Source organism: Barbus barbus, assembly GCF_936440315.1.
Source record: "Barbus barbus genome assembly, chromosome: 20".
NCBI classification, from domain to species: domain Eukaryota; kingdom Metazoa; phylum Chordata; class Actinopteri; order Cypriniformes; family Cyprinidae; genus Barbus; species Barbus barbus.
In genome coordinates, this window is record NC_136748.1 from 4,718,655 (window position 1) to 4,738,446 (window position 19,792).

General features: G+C 37.0%; 1 protein-coding gene across 1 annotated transcript in view; it reads right to left on the minus strand.

Annotated features, from left to right (window-relative positions):
• The window catches only part of znf292a (zinc finger protein 292a), a 36,769-nt gene that overhangs the window by 14,398 nt on the left and 2,579 nt on the right, over positions 1–19,792 (minus strand). Inside the window, exons 3-6 of the mRNA XM_079443641.1 lie at positions 16,735–16,813; positions 6,426–6,561; positions 6,085–6,287; positions 5,395–5,531 (exon numbers count right to left, since the gene is read on the minus strand). Coding sequence (XP_079299767.1) covers positions 5,395–5,531; positions 6,085–6,287; positions 6,426–6,561; positions 16,735–16,813 — 555 coding nt within the window. The remainder of the gene's footprint in view (positions 1–5,394; positions 5,532–6,084; positions 6,288–6,425; positions 6,562–16,734; positions 16,814–19,792) is intronic.

Below are 19,792 nucleotides of genomic sequence, written 5' to 3' on the forward strand. Positions count from 1 at the left end.
TTTATACTGTGGTCGCACCGGGAGTGACGTCATAGGCTGTCGCCGGCCAATATTTGGTGTTTTTGTATATATGCTTCAGACACGGGTCACGAAGATGGAGTTCCCCATAGCGACCTCTAGAGGACGCAGTTCGAAGTTCCCTTGATAGGGAACTTATTTTGTTTGCAAGGGTTTATGTTCTATTAAGGACCTTTATGTTGAGGGAAGGTTTGCATCATTTAACCAACTAAGAGAGAAGTTTGATCTGCCCATTCACACCTTTTTCGTTATTTACAAATTAGGCATTATATGAAGTCCAAAATTTGTAATTTTGAATTCCTCCCAGAGAATGTGTTTTTTGATATTTTCTTAAATCCTCCTCATTCTACGCATCTTATTTGAAAGTTGTGTCACAGCCGCTAATGAGAGATTTAAAGTGGCCTGAGAGGATGAACTGGGAGCTGAACTCCCAGACGAAACGTGGGATAGGTGTTTGACCGCAGTACGGTCCTGTTCAGTCAACAGTAGGCATCAACTAATACAATTCAAGGTCATTCATCATTTGCATTATACCAAGACCAAACTGCACAAAATTTTCTCTTCTGTTTCACCATTCTGTGATAAGTGCAAGGTCACGGAGGATACAACTGCTCATGCTTTTTGGTTTTGTCCTTCACTGTCGGGATTTTGGACTAGCATATTTGATTGGTACTCTAAGGCCTATATTAACAGGCCTCTTCTGCCGGACGCAAAACTTGTTATCTTTGGCTATTGGGCATGAGTACTTTACAAAGCGTTTTAGCGCTAAAACTAGCTCCTAAATCTGTGAAACGTTAGGAGTAGTGAAGAGGACTTCCAAGTCACTAAGACCAAGCCACAAACTATCCTGAAATGGCTGTTGCCGGCAATCTGCCTTGGAACTAAGGGTGTGCAATATATATCGTCTGCGATAATATCGTAATTGTTGTTTTAACGATGTGCAATTTGACATTATCGAGTATTTTGCAATAGTCTAGACTAAGGTGCGTGCGCATTTAGAGTGTGTTCTTTCACTGCGTGATTCAGTCAATAAAATGCATTGAGAATGATCACAAAATTCAAGATACGGGGGCAGAAAATGCGTATATATACAGTATGTATATGTATATATAATTTCATATGGTTAAAATCACATGAAGAGTGACGATTTTTTCTTCAAAAATCAGCATGATTACAAATGTGATGTTGATTTTATACAACAGTTCAATAAACAATAAGTTAATATTAAGAAACTTACATTTTATACACCATATTGCCTGTTTTTGCTCCATGTCACCAACAAAAAATTATTCAAAACAGCTACAGCACCGTTTTGCATCTCTGAGCAACATTACGGTGTTTCGTTCCTGAATGAATCAACCTTTAAATGATTCGGTTCAGTCGCAATGACTCACTTAACAGTGACTTGCTGACACCTACCGGCGGTTTTAATTTCACATTCAAAGTATCTTTTCATTTTAGAATAATTTCAAATATCAGTATTCAATGTTTTATGTTTAAAATATCAAAACATTATGCATTTGTAACTGAGGTTAAAGCACTCCATGTCTCTCTGTGCATTAAACAGTGTGTAAAAATACATCTAGATGCCACTTAAGATGCAACTTCTGCAAAGATAAATTTTGTTTATGCTGGTTTCATTTGTTTGGTAACAGCCTAAATGTCTTATTATTCTAATTGACTGATTAAACAATTTGATTCAAAAGATGCACACTTTTAGGAAAAAATGGCCTTTTTAAAGGTAAAATTGCACATAAAAGGTAAAAATGAATTTAAACTTATATGAAAAGTTTAATTTATATCACTGATGTGAACTGACCACATAGAATCAAAAACCGCAGCTGTCCACGGTAGTCAGATATCAGCAAAATAACACACTCTGCAAAATATAGTCTAATTATCGTTATCAAAACAATCCCCAAAAATAATATCACACACCCCTACTTGGAACGTAAAAAGTTTAGAAACATTTAACGATAATGAGCTTTTAAAAAGGAACCGCCTTTGGTTTTGGCGGTTAACCCAACTCCAAATTTTCCTTTGATTACAGCCTATCTTTGTTTTCATTAACCAGCTGGGTAAGAAGTAACAGCTGTTCTAGTGTTCAGTTTGTTTTTCTTTTACGTTTGCATGTCTTGCTATCAGTCATGATTATTCTACTCTGTTAATTAAAAGGCTGTTTATATGCATATCTGCTAATTGTTTACGAGAAGCATACATGTAAGAGGCTGACAATTAGCTGAACATATACTTGTTTAATTAGTGACACTTAGCCTGCTTTTTAAAATCATTAGTTGATTGTGGAAAATTTATATTTTTATTTTTAAATATGGCAACATAATATCGAGCTCTACAATATTTATATGAATAAATCTCTGACAGAGACCCCTCCCCTCTCCTATCAGCCAATCACTGTGTGCATAGTTAGTAAGCATGCTGGCATCATCCATAGCAACAAGGTCAACCCCGCCCCCTTACACTTAGCTTAAGACTTCTCTCTATTCCTTAGTAAAAATTTATCTCAGCAGCTTTGTGAATAGGTTTTAAGAGAAACCTCTTAGCTAAAAACTTTTACTGCACTTTAGTAGAACTCTTAGTGGTAAGATCAATTTTGTGAATACGGGCCCAGGGCATTTAAGGAGGTCGTCCTCCAGGAGTTAAACAGGACAGATGTGACAATTTGTCATGAACTTGTACACTCAGTGCCAAAAAGGGTCAGAGCAGTGTACTTAAGAGTTATGGAGGACACATTAAGTACTACTTTGCTGAAATAAATCTAGGGTGTACTCATTTCTGCAATCTTTCATAAAAAAAAAAAAAAATTGGCTACGTTACTTATTTTACAGATATTAATGGCATTTATTTCTGTTTTTAATAATAATATATGACCCTGGACCACAAAACCTTAAAGTCTTAAAGTGCATATTGCAGGTTAAATTTTTTTTTCAAATGAATATATAACCTTGTATGAAAATACCACATGAACCGTTAATGCAGGATTTGAAAATGTTTTACAAGACGCGAGGGCACAAATTTAGAAAAAAAACCTTTCCTTGACAGTTCTCAAAAACGGCTTTTTTTCAACATCGCGTCATATTATGTCACATAAGGGAGTCGTGTGCCGCACTCTGCTTTGAGCACGCGCGAGTCAGTGTGTTTTCGGTAGTTAATTTTTATTTAAATTTATCATTGTCAATAAAGTAATTGACAATGGTCAATTATTGTGTTTGTGAGGTTGCACAAACTCCAGCCTGTCAGGACATCGAGTCCACAGGTTTCCTAACAAGAAATAGGACGGTATCTTCCGGACCTCGGTGCGTTAGTGCAGCTGAAGAGACTGGACTTCACTAATGCATCTGCTTCAAACACCGCGGTGGTGTGTAACTTAACAGATCACTTTACACCGGAGGATTATCACCGTTGGTGTATATCTAGCACAGCCGTCATGATTTAACACACTTTAACAACACATTAGTGTGATACCCAGACTGAAAGATTGTTAAATGTTTTTAAATGGGTCAGATGGTATTTCTTTTGGTAGTATATGTTTGGTACATCTACATATATATATATATATATTAACAGTTGAAATGTTGTGTTTTGAGTTGGGTATTAACAGTGCTATGAAATAATATTTATGATTTAGTGCTGTATAAATAAAACTGAATTGAATTAACCATAAATGCAGATCTGCTTGATTGTGATTTTATTTTTTATTGATTGTCAACAAAATGGGGCCATTCAAAACCTTTATAAAGTCCTCCTTCCTCTGTAAACTATCTTCTAATGGCTGACACAACACATGTGATGCAATGATGAAGTATCACTGACATACACTTTACTTTTACAGAATCTATATAGAATCATATTCTATTTTATTCTTCATATCTATTTTTATTCTCATATCTATTTGTTATTTTATTTTATTGCTAGTTTATTTCTATATATATGTTTACTGTACTTTTTCTATTTGCTATTTGTATTTTTGTAAACTTGAGGTTTTTTTCTTAATTTTGTTGGACAGTCGTACAATACATTTCACTACATGTCGTACTATGTATGTATATGTATGTGACAAATAAAATTTGAATTTGAATTTGAATTTGACATGCACCATAAGCCCAGCGGACAACTTGTCTGTATGCTGTCATTATTGATTGTGTTATACCAATGGCATCAAAAAGTGTTACTTATAGGTAGTCATGACCTAAATAGAGTTAACTTGTAAACTTGTAACTTGTTTTAATATTAAAATCTTTAACAATGTATTTATACATGTATATATCTGTAAGCTAACACTGATCTCTCACCAAACACCTGCCCTGTTCTCCTCACATCAACTCAATTTGTCTTCTCTGACCGTTGTTCTGTCTAATCCTGGCCTGTCCTGCTCTCTTGGTTGCATAGCAGGCTCATCATTTTATCGGTGGTCCGTCATACGAGTGTAAATACACATTTAAAATTTCCTCAGCGTCCGAACTGTCTGCGATCCATTGTTTTCCTATGGTTTAAATGGACCGCTCTCCCTTTTGATGCGTCACTTCCGGTTTTGGCGCGTTTCAGATGCGGAAGTAAAATTCTCTCACAAAAACGACTCCAGAAGCCTTAATAGCGCATTTTAAAGTATATTTTAAAGAAAATCTAGTTCCTACAGTATTTTTCTATACATCGACTCACAGTCTCTAACCTGCAATATGCCCTTTAAGTCGCTGGGGTATATTTGTAGCAATAGCCAATAATACATTGCATGGGTCAAAATGATTGATTTTTCTTTTATGCCAAAAATCATTAGTATATTAAGTAAAGATCATGTTCCATGAAGATATTTGTAAATTTCTTACCGTAAATATATCAAAACTTAATTTCTGATTAGTAATATGCATTGCTAAGAACTTCATTTAGACAACCTTAAAGGTGATTTTCTCAGATTCCTCAGATTCCAGATTTTCAAATAGTTGTATCTTGGCCAAATATTGTCCTATCCTAACAAACCATACGTCAATGGAAATATTATTTATTTTGAAAAATTGTTACTTAAGACTGGTTTTGTGATCCAGGGTCACATATGTTTAATACATTTCAATTTTGCCATCTGTCTATGAAATATATTAGAGATCATTAAGAAAATAATCTTTTATATTTAATCAGAGGGGTTGTACTCATTTATGCTGTGCACTGTATATATCTTAACAGAAATGAATGAGATTAATGTAATTGAAATGTGTATATGTGCGTAGAAGAAATACATGATCAGAATATTGACTTGAAAATTTAAGAAAAATTATGTTAATTGTAGCAGGCGAAATCACAATTACTTTAAACATTATTAGTGCAGTGCTAATGTACAGTGACTGACAATTTTGAGTGAGAACTTACCAGGCACAATAAGCATCGCCACTGAGAAGCTGGCGCTTGAAAAATGCCGTACAAAGACTGAGAGCTCCCTTTTCCTCTTCCTCAGACTCTAAATTACAAATCATGTCCAGAGCCTCTTTGCAGTCTACCTCCTTTATCTGCCAAACAGAATGGACAGAATTTAGGTTATAATTTAGGTGTGGGTATTATATATTTATATATATATATACAGTATATATAAAATAACCCCTTTAATTTGTGATTCGAACATGATGCAGAAACATGCAGGCCAAGATATTTGGATATTTTGGATATGACTATGAAATATAAAGATATTTTCGTATCAGAATCCTTGGCAAATATCAGGAAAAATGTTTTAAAGGCCTTTTAAGAGGTGACCGAAAAGTTAAATTCAATAAATAATGGCTACTTGTGACAGAGGAGTACTTTTCAGTACAATCCACTGGGGCATACAGCTATAATTGTCATTAATTGTTATAACTGATAACATAAGGGGAAGTGGTGTGTGAATTTGCGCTCTATATCTAACCCATCCAAGTGCACATACACCCAGAGCAGGGAACACAAACAGCCTGCTGATAATTTCAAATGAAACAAAAAATGTGAAAGAGCAGAACTAAAACTGTAAAATGCTTAAAATTCGGCAATAATGCAAAGTAGACTTTTTTTTTTTTTTTTAAGAACCTTTACCTCTTGCATAAGTTCTTCTTGTGTCTTTATTTCACACAGACATACGAGGTAGATTTGCTTGAAGTTCTTTTTGCCTCCAAATTCAGGAAACTCTGCGCATGTCTTAGCAAGTCTTACAGCTTTCTCCATATGCTTCTGTTTCATTAGATGCTTTATACGCATATGAAGTAGCTCAGGTCCTTCTCGAGATAAAAACTCATGTACTATGGAAGACGCACATTCAATCAAGTTAAAAACAATGGCAGTACAATTATATATTAATGTTATTACAAAATATGGATATAAATAAGGAAATGAGAACAAATAACTCTATAAGTTATAGAGAGTAGAATACATTTCACCTTTCTGTGCATCAGTGATGTCACTTGCGAGAAGGCTACACAGCGTGGCGTTGGACCACACACCATTCTCCTCTGCTAGAGTCAACAGGGTGTGAAGCTGTGAGTTTCCATGTGCCTGAAGAATGCCATGAGCCATCTGCATTAAGACAAATCAACAACACACTCATAACACAAGCACTGTGGTGGTAAAGGATCATTACCATTACCATTACTAACTGGCCAAGCCCAAGGTTAAAGTAAATATACAATAATTCCACAAAGAATTATGGTTTTATTGTGATTGAAAACATGCAAAAAAAACTGTGCATTAAAAGTTAAACATTCAAAGTCCTTGAACATGCAAAACAATTACACACAAAAAATGTTTTGTCATATATATCGTAATATATGGGTGGAAACCAGACACAAATGAATGGAAATGTCCACTGCATCCTGAGACAGGTTCTAACTTATTTTAACTTGACATGGTGCATTAAAAGAATTTGAGTATTTGAGAAGACAAAATCACTAACATCCCTTGTAGTCAATTTAAAGCCTAATGAAACATTATTCCAGTAGAATAACTCCTGTTAAATTTTACTTCAGTTAAGTACAAATGTACTTCATTTTAATGTATATTGCTATTAAAATAGTAAGAATACTGATCGATGGATTTTTTTTGGCCATTCTATATTCTCTATCCTGCTGGGGTCTATGTCCTAGGCCACAGATAGGAGAGAGATTATTATGAACTATAAAGAGTCATCACCTTGAAACTTGATGAATAATGTAATTATGAAGCAAATATGATTTTCATGTACATTTGTAAATTTGTCATTAGTAATTTGTACTCAAGCAGACACTCCAGCTCCACGGATCTCTTGGTTTTTGGCTGATATTGTGTCAGACATGCACATGTAGTTACCATAACAAATTTTTAGATACCATTGAAATCAACGATTCTCAATATAAATTATGTTCGGTTAATATCAATCAAGATTATCCACAACCTGTCTCCTTGCTTAATGGGGTTCCACAGGGGCCCAGCCAGATTTAGTTTTCTTTGTATATGTTACCCCTTGGGTCAATGTTTTGTAAGTATGGCATCTCTTTTCACTTCTATGCAGATGATTTGCAAGTTTATCTTCTAGGAGTGGAATGATGCACGTATTCATATTGAACCATTCGGTGCGAGGCTTTGGTTTATGAAGGTAAACCATTTTTGTTCATGCGTGATCTGGAATAAGTTATTCGTGATTTAGTTTTTACAAGGTTAGGTTACTGTAACTTCCTATATGTTGGTATTAATAAATCATTGCTTAACTGTTTTCAACTGGATCAAAATGTTGCTGCTAGTCTTTTAGAAGGTACTCGTAAGAGAGACCATATTACTCCTGTTTTGAACTTTAAAATGCTTTCTGATCCATTATATAATTAATATAAAAATTTTGTTTTTTGTTTATAAACCACTGAATAGCATGGCTCCACTGTATCTGGTGGAACTGATTGAGAACTGAGCCAAGCTAACCAGCTGGCCTTAACGATTCCTAAAGCCCAGTTCAGACTACACAATTTTTTGTTGGTTATGACAGTCACTGTGTCAGTTTATGTGATATTTGACTCCTAAAATCATGTTGTGAACAAGAAACATGTCAGACTACACGTTGTTACCTGACCATTCATTGCTTACTCTCTTTAACGATGTGCGTGCTGTCATCGATACGGCAGGACTAAACAGAAGGTGACATGAATGTAAACAAACCATGTTTAGCAAAAAGCGTGTTTTGCTCTGTCTTGTCCTCAGAAAAGCCCAAAAAAGAAAGAAAACATGAGAGCGGACACAAATCTGGATTGCATGAAAAGAGCAGTATGGACTGTCAAAAAGAAAGGAGGTAAAACAGTTTTTATTTGACCTTTTTTCACTCTGTTGCGGTAGACATCATAAATGTAGGTGTATTATTGCCGTAGCACCATGAACATTTCCTCCATTGTAAAATTCCACCTCGCAGGAATGATACCATTCTCTCTTCCGTTTCAGTTTGTTTGAAAGCATGTACGAAGACACTTCTGTGCTCCTATTGGCCAGTGCCACCGATGTAACATGGAACATTTTTGTAATTTTGTTTTGTTCTTATTTGTAGTTTAATGGCTGTGATTGTTCTTTTAAGTGTTCTATATATTGTACAGCACTTTGGTCAATGGACTGTTGTTTAAAAAAGCTTAATATATCAAATAAAGAGAAAGATGAGAAAAGATAGTGTATCATCTCAAGAGGTGAAAGAGGGAGGACTATATTTCTTTTAGGCACACTATATATATATATCTTTAAATCCACTAGCTGCCATGCCTGTCTTTGGCATTCTTGACTGTCTTGTCAACTAACCTACTGTATATTTCGGAAGCCATATTAAGCTGGCTTGCAAGAGCTACTGAACTCAGTCCAGTTATTTTTGTGCCTTAAAACTTACAAATCATAAACAGCCTATTTTTCCATTCAGCAGATTAAAGTAGCTGCTTGAATACATCTTAATAAACCATTAGCTGAAGTAACAACTGTATTCTAACTCAGGAAAACATAGCGACAAATCAAATTAGGTGATGTCTATAACACTAAAGTCTAAGATGTGTGGTGGCAAATTGTCATATACAAATACAAGAAGATTGCCAAGACCCTGAAACTGAGCTGCAGCACGGTGGCCAAGACCATAAAGCAGTTTAACAGGACAGGTTCCACTCAGAACAGGCCTCGCCATTAGGGCTGGGTATCGAGTTCGATACTTTTTAGGCACCGACCGAATTGCCTCGATACCACCGAGTATCGAAAAACGTCTTGTCGTTCGGTACCAAATTTCGATGCCTAAGGGGTTAATCTCATTAACGTCAGTGAGCCAATAAGCCTGCAGCACTAGGTGTGTTTGACTAGAAGTGACGCGGTGCTGATTGATCAGTGTTTGACATCCGCGAGAGCGTTCCGAAAGCGCACGGAGCAGTCTGCTCTCTATATCGCGCAGTTTCGCTTACTTGACACAGACTGAAGCTCGCGTGACATTTCAGCGTCTGCCGTCTCACTAAATGAGGACATAAACACATGAACAACAGCTCTAGAACTGCTCTGAGAGTCACTTCTTGAGCATTTTACCGTTTGATTTGAGTAAATCTTGCGTCATATCATATACACACAGAACTGTAAAGGTATTCCCGGAAACCCGTCAAAATAAAAGTTCGGATTAACTTGGAAGACACTGCAGCAGAAATAAATTAATATTGTTCAGCAGACAGTACATACTGCTACTACTAGGCTACTATTAAAATTATTAAAACTCTTATTTTTTAATTAATGATCACACAACATTTCTTCCATGTTTTAATAGTAACATTTTGTTTGCCAAAATAAATAAATAAAGTTTTATTTTCAATAATTTAAAAGAAAAATGAAATTAATGTTTTATGCCTTCATTTGAAAACCAGATACAGAACACAGAATTTCTGAGGAAAAAGAAAACATTTCATAAGGCTGTTTTAAGAATAAATTTGAATAAACTAAGTAGTTTTTATGCATTCAAATAATTAGACATACTACAACACAGAATTTAATAACAATAAAACATATGGTGAAAGAAAATAAAACACCCACTTATGAAAGTGGATAAAGATTTTAAATTTCTAACCTAGAATGAATAGAAATGATGATTCTGTCTGAGCTATGCGTTTTAAAACGAGCACGCACTAGTGTAAACTGAAAACTATTTGAGCTTTATTAAAATTATTTGTACTGATTTATTGTGTTGGCTATATTTTGTTCCTTTGTGCAGTGGCTCAGGAGATGAGTCTTTGAGTCTGTATAAATGTCAACAAGCTGAAAAAAATAAAACCAAAGTTTTTTGAGATAATGTAATCTTGTTAAAACTGTTTTCATAAAATTGGTATCAAAAAAAGTATCGTTCAGGAACCGGTATCGAACTCAAGGTATCGGTATCGAACTCAAGGTATCGGTATCGAACATTTTTGAACGATACCCAGCCCTACTCGCCATGGTCAACAAAAGAAGTTGAGTGCACGTGCTCAGCGTCATATACAGAGGTTGTGTTTGGGAAATAGACGTACGAGTGCTGCCAGCATTGCTGCAGAGGTTGAAGGGGTGGGGGGTCAGCCTGTCAGTGCTCAGACTATATGCCGCACACGGCATCAAATTGGTCTGCATGGCTGTCGTCCCAGAAGGAAGCCTTTTCTAAAGATGATGCACAAGAAAGCCCTCAAACAGTTTGCTGAAGACAAGCAGACTAAAGACATGGATTACTGGAACCATGTCCTGTGGTCTGATGAGACCAAGATAAACTTATTTGGTTCAGATGGTGTCAAGCGTGTGTGGCGGCAACCAGGTGAGGAGTACAAAGACAAGTGTGTCTTGACTACAGTCAAGTATGGTGGTGGGAGTGTCATGGTCTGGGGCTGCATGAGTGCTGCTGGCACTATGGGAGGTACAGTTTATTGAGGGAACCATGAATGCCAACATGTACTGTGACATACTGAAGCAGAGCATATGTGAAGTCGTGGCCTAATGGTTAGAGATTTGGACTCGTAATCCAAAGGTTGCAGGTTCAAGTCTCGGGCTGGCAGGGATTGTAGGTGGGGGGAGTGAATGTACAGTGCTTTCTCCACCCTCAATACCACGACTGAGTTGCCCTTGAGCAAGGAACCCTCTACTGCTCCCCGGGCGCCGCAGCATAAATGCCCACTGCTCGACAGAGTGTGTGTTCACGGTGTGTGTGTGTGCACTTTGGATGGGTTAAATGCAGAGCACGAATTCTGAGTATGGGTCACCATATGGCCGTATGTCACTTCACTTCACTTCAGACTGGGCAGGGCAGTATTCCAACATGATAACGATAACGCAGGGCAGTATTCCAACATGATAACGACCCCAAACACACCTCCAAGACGACCACTGCCTTGCTAATGAAGCTGAGGACAAGCATGTCTCCAGACCTAAACCTAAACCCTATTGAGCATCTTTGGGTATCCTCAAACGGAAGGTGGAGAAGCGCAAGGTCTCTAACATCCACCAGCTCCATGATGTCGTCATGGAGGAGTGGAAGAGGACTCCAGTGGCAACCTGTGAAGCTCTGGTGAACTCCATGCACAAGAGGGTTAAGGAAGTGCTGGAAAATAATGGTGGCCACACAGAATATTGACACTTTGGGCCCAATTTGGATATTTTCACTTAGGGGTGCATTCACTTTTGTGGCCAGCGGTTTAGATATTAATGGCTGTGTGTTGAGTTATTTTGAGGGGACAGCAAATTTACACTGTTATACAAGCTGTACACTCACTACTTTACATTGTAACTACACTGCTAAATTCTGAAAAAACAGGTGTGTTAATTATCGGACCTAAAACCCCCACAAGTAATAACCTAGAACACTGTCTAACACTTGATGGCTGCTCTGTCGATTCTTCGTCATCAGTCAGGAACCTAGGTGTACTATTTGATAGCAATCTCTCCTTTGACAGCCACATTTCGAGAATTTGTAAAATTGCTTTTTTTATCTTAAAAATATCTAAACTGAGACCTATGCTCTCAATGTCAAATGCAGAAATGTTAATTCATGCATTTATGACCTCAAGGTTAGATTATTGTAATGCTTTATTTGGCGGTTGTTCTGCACGCTTAATAAACAAACTACAAATTAGGGATGCACGATATTTATCGGACAAATAAATTATCGACCGATATGGGTGAAAATGACATCATTTTTATTGCTCCGATAAATAAATGAAATCCGATAAATTATGCTTGAAAAAAAAAAAAGTCAGATTTATCTGAGATTCATCCTCTTTCCGAGTGCAAGTGATTGCAGCTTTAAACTGCAGTGACTCTCAACTTGTGTTACGCTCATTAGAGAGGAGAACTGGCCCCCGACTGAGCCTGGTTTCTCCCAAGGTTTTTTTCTCCATTCTGTCACCGATGGAGTTTTGGTTCTTTGCCGCTATCGCCTCTGGCTTGCTTAGTTGGGGACACTTCATTCCCAGCGATATCGTCGACCTGATTGCACAGACACTATTTAAACTGAACTGAGATGGATGATGACATCACTGAATTCAATAATGAAAATGAGTGTTTAATCATGTCATTTTACATTATTGACACACTATTTTCCGATTTTGATATTGTGCTGTTGCTTTGACACAATTTGTATTGTTAAAAGCGCTATATAAATAAAGGTGACTTGACTTGACTTGTAGCAAAGAGTAATTTCTTCAGTGTTGTCACATGAAAAGATATAATAAAATATTTACAAAAATGTGAGGGGTGTACTCACTTCTGTGAGATACTGTATATCTCATTAATCTCATATAAAATGTGTTTGGTTGAGTTAATTATGAGTTACTTACACACAGCTTAAAATGTAATGCCTGGCATTACTGACTATGTTTGGGATTCTAACATTATAATGAGAACTGTATTGTAAGGTTGGAGATGTGCCACACTATGATTGGATCTTGGTGAAGGAACATAAACAAATGTTCAGAATCATCAGATAAGATGCCAAGACAACTGCCAGACACTTCTACTAGCAGGACAGGAAGGGATACCTTCTGCACTCACGACCACCAAAGAGAGGACTTCTCATTGGACTACGCATTGCCCCTCACCATCACACCCAATCCTAAGGTTTAGGAAATTACTTCCATAAAAATTCATTCAAATCTCTGGATGCAACAGCAGTGGCCGAAACAAAGAAAGGTCACAAAGATCTGTTCAAATCCATTCATACATATGTTTGGAGAACTTTAATGGACATAAACTGCAACGTATTCACTTCACCCTTAGAGAAAGTACAGTTTATGTTGATGACCATTGACTGTCAACATAACAGTTCACGGGAGCAAGTCCATTAACATATTATGGTATGAATAGGTGATAGTTCAACCGTTCCCTACCATGTTTGGACTCCTTTTCAGGGCTCCAGACAAAAAAATCGAGTAAGGAGCCATTGGCTCCTATAAAAGAAAAACTTAGGCGCCAAATTATTTTTTTAGGTGCCACAGAATAAAAGTGGTTTATTTTATTATTATCATTTTATTTTTCCCCCTATTTTAACATTTCAATCATTTTGTCATGTGTTTATGTCTTATCTTTTCTAGGCTTTATCAGCATTTTAATCCATCTTGTAGATGATCAGGTCGACCGGGGGACTAAGGTTCACTTAAAGTGTGAATTAAATGTCTTTTACAACTTGAAATATACAGTCACAAAGAATTGTTCGTTACACAGAATCTGTACCAATATCATGGACCATAAGCATCACTTGGCAACTGAGTGCAGTGCATCCTATAAATGTTGTCACGTCTTTCACACATTCCGTCTGTTTTTCTTCATTAGTAAAATGCAATTTTATAGGAGGAGTTGAATCATGTACAACAGAATAAGTAAAAATATTAATATGCAACAGCGCATGAATATAGCAAAAGGCTCCTCTTTATAGTTATTTTTCTAGCTGACTGATGAGTTTATGGACACTGAGTGGTTATTCTGAGGTAAATGTATTACAATGCAATGTTTACAAGCTTTATACATTTCCTCAGTTTGAAACATGAGCTTTTACATAAAACATTTCAGTAAGTTGTACTATAGGCTTTCTTATTGCCTACCTTTTGATCATGTTCATTTCATACTATAGTAGTAAATCGAAATATATAATGGGTTCACTTGCTGCTTTAACTGAGGTGCTAAAGAGATCGCGCCTGAGCATTAAGTGCGATACTCTCCGCTCGCGCGATCCGGACGCATACACGGACCGTGTGGACGCGGGGTACTGGTGTTTATATTATCACCTTTCAGGTCTCTCTCACTGCGTTCAGCAGACTGTGTGCGGCAGAGACGAGGACTGTTTGAAACTCTTTTCCAGTAAAACTTTGATGCGCATCGTCTTATGTAAGTTTAATACGTGAACATAACAAAAGATGTGAGCGCAAAACAATCGGGAAAAAAGTCCTTTCATGCAAATTATATATAGTCGCCAGCGGCGACCTCAGCAAAAACTTCACTCGCAAATTAATATTTTTGGTCGCAAATGCGACCATTTTAGTTGCAGTTTGGAGCCCTGCTTTTGCTCCCCATGATGTTGGTAATAATTTGAAAGAGGTTAGGTAAAGAAATATTGCATGGGTAAAATGTTAAAGACACTGTTTAACTTTGTACTCCACTATATGCAAATGAGCTCCACACTAGGGCAGGCAACACCATTGCCACCTCAGACACAAGTGGCCAATCACATATCTGGAATGGAGAGGCGCCAGATTCCAATCTCCTCCTCATCAGAAAGGGATAAAAGTATCCTTCCAACAGACACTTCCAGTTCTGAGTCTCCGGTACATTCAAAGAGACTGTAGCAGGTACACTCGTTTTGTGTTTCCGACCTGTGTGGTAGGAGGCAATAACAGATACATTGGTTCTGAGCTCCAATCCTTCGAGGGAAAGGACCATTTTGGAGAATATCCGCTGGACACAAACTGCATACGCTCTTCTGTGTCAGCCGCACTGCACGGATACGTCTTCTACGTATATTTATGCTTTGATTTGAACGAAAACAGCACATCCGGCTGACACAGAAGAGCGTATGCAGTTTGCGTCCAGCGGAGTTGAATAAAGTCATTATTTTTGTTTTCTTTGCATACAAAAAGTATTCTCGTAGCTTCACAATATTATGGTTGAACCCTTGATGTCACATGGATTATTTTACCGATCTCCTTGCAACGTTTCTGGACGTTGATTGTGATTTTTACTTTGCTGTCCATGGGAGGGTCAGAGAGCTGTCAGAATGCATCAAAAATATCTTAATTTGTGTTCCGAAGACTAACAAAGCTTTTACGGGTTTGGAACGACATGGGGGTAAGTGATTAATGACAAAATATTCATTTTGGGGTGGAGTAACCCTTTAAACATTAACTCCTTTATTTAACATTACAAAAACGCAACATTAGTGGCACTTGGCCTTCAAAACAATACACACGCACACAAGCGTGCACACACTCACACACGCATACATGCACACACACACCTATACTCTGATAGTTAATTATGGGTGTAATATTAGCCAATGTTAATAAGGACAATTCGTGGATGGATACACAATGAATGAATAAGCTATAAGCTGTCCGACAGACAGTAAATGTATGTGTGTGCGTTATCATGCGCAGCACTCGTGCTTTCAGAGCTGCGCGCTCTCATTTAAATCTCACACAATCATCTTTACATTTCATCGCCATCTTCCACGTGTAGTTCTTCTGTGTGCTTGTAGGCATTTTTTCTTCTTCTTTACACTTTATCGACCAACTGAACCACTTCCAGGCGTATGCTCTGCCTGCCCCCATCAGCTCCGGAAGAATTGCAGCCTCGCTAGTCGCTGCCTTCGGTACCATCGGTACTTGCGCTACTGAAGAAAAACAAGTACTGACAGGATTTTCAAATGTTTATATCGACTTGGTACTGTAGTATCGGTTCTCGTGACATCGCTACTCGCAATGCTTGCCCCACCCCCGGGGTCTTCAGACTGGTCCACTGTTTTGGAACTGCTATTGATGAGCGGCGCTAAATGTAAAAGTTTAAATTAATTTAACGCGCCACTCACATGCGAGATGCAACATGTCTGTATAGTGCCGACTACATGCACGGAAGTATGTTTTTAAGGGGAAAGTATTAATAGGATTAAAACAAACTAAATAACGGACATGGGAAAATTACGTCAGTTAGAGGTTCTGAATGTCAGTTTCGATTAATAGTCCAGCCCTAACTAGCAGTGCTATTTTTATAATCACGTCGCGTCTTTATAATTATGGCACACAATATTTGTTTGTACGCATGTATACATGTACAGTATGTGTATATGATTCTGTTCACTATGTGAATAAAACATATCACATTATTCAGCTACTTCACAGTGCAGCCATTCTAGCTGTTCCTGGCTTGCACAATAGTAGCCTCATGTGCACTGAGTTTGTGGCATTCAGCTGATAGCACAGAGATAAAATGTGCATTCAAACTAGTTTTCAGTGTTTTGTAAACCCATAAAGCCCTTAATCAAGCTATCTGATATACATTTTTTATTTTGACCTCTTACCCAAGTTCTCTTTATAGTTCTTTAATTAAAAAAAGATATGTTATTGTGTGACGGGTGTGATTCAACGGTTGATAAAGCTGATCCTTTATCAAAATTTGATGCTTATATGAAGCTAAAATGCCTCATAGTTTAATAATCTAGGTCCATCCATTAATTCCCCATATGCTGCATGTTACCTTTAAGTATTGCAATTAAGTATTGTCTCTGACCTTGACAGAAGATTGAAACTCTTCCCATAAGGCACCAGGGATTTGCTCAGAGAATGACAACAGAAGATTGAGACAGCTCCTAAGAGGAAACAAGAACATCTAATGAGTAAATTCACTTACACTGCATTCAAAAATGACTCACTTGTTTACTGATGCACTAATTTTTTGTTTAGTGAACAGCATAGCAGGCCACTATATGGTTAAATAGTGAACAAAAATCAATAAGCAAATATGGACGTTAAGGTATATACATTGCACCCCAGAGAACTGCAGATCTGCAGAAATTTGATCTAGAATTGCCGCACAGCTGAATGACATTTAAAACAATAAAGAATGACATAATGAGTTCTGTTAGCCACTAAACTCTCTCTGTAAAAAAAGGATTTTAAAACGTTAAAGATGATATTATATACACACTCCACATTTCACCAGAGTGACAATGAATTTATTCCATTTGTCTAAGGTTTTTTTTAATTGACCCACTTAGTGGACATGACTTGGTAAAGACCACTACAAAAAGGGGTTTCAGAGCAAACAGTAAATCATTTAGTAAGTCAAAAGTTTCATTACTAGTTGTATATTGCACTGAAACAACTGAAGTTAAAGTTACTTTCTAAATGTTAAACTAGTATTAGCTTTTGCCGCTATTTCACCTCTGGTATTGATAACTGTCAAATGTATATAGCATATAAAACTTTAGCATCATAACTTTATTTTGCAGCAAAAATAACTAGATTAGATTACTCATTTTGTTAAACAAAATTTATGGTCACGTCGCACATGAAGTTTCCAAAGTCAATGAGTAATCATGTTAAATATTTGTGATGCCAATTTTAAACAAAATATCTGTGCTAATCATGAACCTGAAGAAATGCCATGTGTCTAATTCAGGGGTCTTCAACACGTCGATCGAGAACTGCGCTTCGGTCATGTTGTGCTTATAAGTGCTCCAATCGGTTCGTACATGAGGTTAGTGCTTATAAAAGCGCCGAAGGCACGGTTCAAATAATTAATAAATAGCCTGATTCTAGGTTTCCATTAACCGTGGTATAAATATTGGGGGGGTTGAACTTGCTAGTTTTGGTTATTGGGGGGGGGGGCTACCTCCCCCCATCCCTCCCACAAACTACGCCCCTGGGACCATGTGATATTTCAGTTTTTCATTTTTAATAAATCTGCAAAAATGTCAACAATTCTGTGTTTTTCTGTCAATATGGGGTGCTTGTGTGTACATTAATGAGGGAAAAAAATGAACTTAAATGATTTTAGCAAATGGCTGCAATATAACAAAGAGTGAAAAATTTAAGGGGGTCTGAATACTTTCCGTACCCACTGTAAATGTGTGTGCAGATAGTATTTACAGAGTTTTAACTTTTAGTTTTAGTTACTTTTTCTTATTTGTAAGTCGCTTTGGATAAAAGCGTCTGCTAAATGACTTAAAAGTAAAATTACTTTTAAAATTACCCAGCCAGAGCCCTGACTTACAGTAAAATGTGGATAATTTTACCAAAATAAGAGAGATCATACAAAATGCATGTTATTTTTTATTTAGTACTGTCCTGAGTAAGATATTTTCCATAAAAGATGTTTACATATAGTCCACAAGACAAAAAAATAGCTGAAATTATTAAAATAACCACATTCAAAAGTTTGGGAACCCTTGGTTCTTAATACTGTGTGTGGTTACCTGGATGATCTACGACTGTTTTTTTGTTTTGTGATGTTTGTTCATGAGTCCCTTGTTTGTTCTGAACAGTTAAACTGAGCTCTGTTCTTCAGAAAAATCCTTCAGGTCCTGCAGAATCTTCAGTTTTCCAGCATCTTTTGCATATTTGAACCCTTTCCAGCAGTGACTGTATGATTTTGAGATCCACATTTTCACGCTGAGGATGATTGAGGGACTCAAACACAACAATTAAAAAAGGTTCAAACATTCACTGATGCTCCTGAAGGAAACACGATGCATTAAGAGCCGGGGGTGAAAACTTTTTGAATTTGAAGATCAAGGTAAATTGTACTTCATTTGTCTTCCAGGAAACATGCAAGTATCTTCTGTCGCGTCAGAAGGGCATTACTAAATGGAAAAATATGATATTTCAACAAAATAAGAAAAATTTGGACATCTTCATTCTGTTCAAAAGTTTTCACCCCCCGGCTCTTAATGCACCGTGTTTCCTTCAGGAGCATCAGTGAATGTTTGAACCTTTTTTAATTGTTGTGTTTGAGTCCCTCAATCATCCTCAGCGTGAAAAGGTGGATCTCAAAATCATACAGTTACTGCTGGAAAGGGTTCAAATATGCAAAAGATGCTGGAAAACTGAAGATTCTGCAGGACCTGGAGGATTTTTCTGAAGAACAGAGCTCAGTTTAACTGTTCAGAACAAACAAGGGACTCATGAACAACCATCACAAAACAAAAAAACAGTCGTAGATCATCCAGGTAACCACACACAGTATTAAGAACCAAGGGTTCCCAAACTTTTGAATGTGGTTATTTTAATAATTTCAGCTATTTTTTTGTCTTGTGGACTATATGTAAACATCTTTTATGGAAAATATCTTACTCAGGACAGTACTAAATAAAAAATAACATGCATATTGTATGATCTCTCTTATTTTGGTAAAATTATCCACATTTTCACAGATTCTGCAAGGGGTTCCCAAACTTTCGCATGCCACTGTAAACCCAATTGAGCATCTCTGGAGAGACCTAAAAATGGCTGTCCACCAACGTTTACCATCCAACCTGACAGAACTGGAGAGGATCTGCAAGGAGGAATGGCAGAGGATCCCCAAATCCAGGTGTGAAAAACTTGTTGCATCTTTCCCAAAAAGACTCATGGCTGTATTCGATCAAAAGGGTGCTTCTACTAAATACTGAGCAAAGGGTCTGAATACTTAGGACCATGTGATATTTCAGTTTTTCTTTTTTAATAAATCTGCAAAAATGTCAACAATTCTGTGTTTTTCTGTCAATATGGGGTGCTTGTGTGTACATTAATGAGGAAAAAAAATGAACTTAAATGATTTTAGCAAATGGCTGCAATATAACAAAGAG